Source organism: Berghia stephanieae, chromosome 5, assembly GCF_034508935.2.
Source record: "Berghia stephanieae isolate SIO BIC M18660-M18661 chromosome 5, UCSD_Bste_1.3, whole genome shotgun sequence".
Lineage (NCBI taxonomy): Eukaryota > Metazoa > Mollusca > Gastropoda > Nudibranchia > Aeolidiidae > Berghia > Berghia stephanieae.
In genome coordinates, this window is record NC_088364.1 from 3384053 (window position 1) to 3386552 (window position 2500).

A 2500-nucleotide genomic window follows, 5' to 3' on the forward strand; every position below is an offset into this window, starting at 1 on the left:
CCCTAAACCAGTGAAATCTCCCTCCACTGGTGTGGGCCATGTTACGAAGACACTCGGCCGTGCCAGTGATGTTTGCGTAGCGTCCAGGAATGGCTCCATTGACGTCATAGTCATCCACGTTGAATAGAATGGTGTGTAGCCTCACATCCCGGCCCGAGGCGGCCCTCCTCGATGTAACACGTGACCACGTCGTACACCTGATCTGGAACTCCACTCGTGAACAGTAGATGCCTTGGACGACTGTGGGTGGAATTTGGGGAAGTGAGAGGTCAGGGGTCATCATAAGGATCATGCTGTCACAAATCAACAACATATCATGAGCAGTTTTGTCTGAGCTCGTGGGCAAAAGCATATATTAAAAAAAAACCAGCTCACAATAATTTTTTTTAATGTATTGAGTTTGCCAGGAAATAGCTTCAAAAAGTTGAATAACACAAAACAAAACAGAAAAATAAAAAACAACAAAACACACACACACACACACACACAAACAAACAAAACAAAACAACAAATTCATTTAATATAAACATCTTCTACTTGTCTTTCAACGAGTTCAAATAGAAACAGCAATGGCCGTTAAAACTTTTGATTACATGTCTAATCTTTTACGCAAAAAGTTTTAAATCTATCACGATCACTATCAATCATTGGTAGTTTCATCATTGTCAATGTATCAAATCTTCATAAACCGTCTCCTCCAGTCCTAAGTGAAGGACTTAGCCTGGTAAACAATAAACAATCTAAAAAACAAAACAAAACAAAAGCAAACAAAACAAAACAAACAAACAACAAAAAAACACCCCAAAATAACTATTCCTAGTGTGATGAAGTTAAAAGCAGGATTTTACGAGCCTCCATGTATGTGTTAAAAAAAAAAAACATGTATAAAATCCTTTTGGGAATGGACACGCGTGTTTCATTCTCTTCTCTTGATGTAGGTACGTAAGTGTAAATGTGTAATTCATGTCATACAGTGCTGGGTGACTCACAAGGTTATAGATGTTTTGATCATCAAGATTATACTTAGAATTTTCTGACAAATTTTGAGTTAACTGCATCTTCTAGTAGATTTACCTTACATGTAATATTTGAGTAAAGAAATTTTTATGGACATATAATCTATATATAAAAGAAATAAACAAACATACAAACAAACAAACAAACAAAAAAACAGCCCCAAAACCACCAACAAAACAAAACAACAACAACAACAACAACAACAACAACAACAACAACAATAAAACCCCCATCAACATAGCTTGGTGAATTCCCACATATTTTGGATACGTACAAATATGATGTTTGATTTCCTCGTCATTCTCCACAGTCGTCCGGAAAGCGTTCAAAAAATTTCTGCTCCCTCCACACTGAAGATCCAGGACCCATCTGAAAAAAACACAACTCGATTTTATCTCATTCATTTGTTTACGGTTACAACTTAAAAAAAAAAATATTCTCAATTTGCTCCTTGCAGAGTTTTCAGAGGGTTTTGTGATCAAGATATTTTGCTAATCATTTTTTGTATTGTTTTACTTCAAAGCCTTTCAATACATTTCACAATCCTAGAATTCAGGCATAATATTATTCAATTTATGAGATATTGTTCATTATTGAAAACCCAGGGGATCGAGATAATTAAAAAAAGGAATTTAAGACTAACGACTAAAGTCAATCTGCTATCATAAAGAAACAAAACTACACAAAAAAACCCCACCAAGATTAAAAGACAACAATAAATTGTCATTTGAACAAAACTTGTGTTCTAATATTAAAAGATAGAAAAACTCCAACTCACTTCCAAGCACTTTGTAAGTTTTCTTCAGTAGGTCGTACCATGTGTGCTTTCCAAGGCCTTGCTTGACTTCCAAATCTGCATGAAACATTACAGTGTTTGAAAAAAATAAGAAGCTGATCTAATTGCATAAGAAATAAAATAAACTAACAAAAAAAAAATTCCCTTTATTCATCCCATAGGGGAAATTTCTCTCTAGTAGGGTCTATTCCAAGGGAAGACTGGATTAACCCAGGCATCAGCTGCAGTGCAGCACCGCAAATTGAGCTAGGGCAAGGTGACTTGCTCGAAACCACACAATACAGTGGCGTGTGATCAAACTCGGTATCTTTCAGGTATGAAGCAAAGACTGTACAGCTGAGCCGATAACGTCAACGTGTCGATAAACAGGTCCATAAAACATCCCAAAAGACAAGATCAAGTTGCCCTTTTCAAACTTTGACGTTGCTGCGAACATAATCGTCTTCAACACCACATGTTCGAAACATTTAAGATAGGAGAAACAGACATTTGTGAATGTGGAGGGGGAAAGCAGGATGCCACACAAGTTCTGCAGGACTGTACAAACTAAAATGAACAAGGAGTGGCTGTTTGGCCTGAGAGGACCACACTGGAGTCGAAGCTCGATGGATCCCAGCACGGGCTTGGGAAGACCACAGCGTTCCTGCATCGTGTTGACCTTCTGCCATAAAGGTAGCATGAGGGGGA

General features: G+C 37.5%; 1 protein-coding gene across 1 annotated transcript in view; it reads right to left on the minus strand.

Annotated features, from left to right (window-relative positions):
* LOC144972253 (von Willebrand factor A domain-containing protein 3A-like) overlaps positions 1-2500 on the minus strand; it is a 60896-nt gene that overhangs the window by 40345 nt on the left and 18051 nt on the right. Inside the window, exons 17-18 of the mRNA XM_078913300.1 lie at positions 1796-1870; positions 1292-1386 (exon numbers count right to left, since the gene is read on the minus strand). Of these exons, the coding sequence (XP_078769426.1) occupies positions 1292-1386; positions 1796-1870 (170 nt within the window). The remainder of the gene's footprint in view (positions 1-1291; positions 1387-1795; positions 1871-2500) is intronic.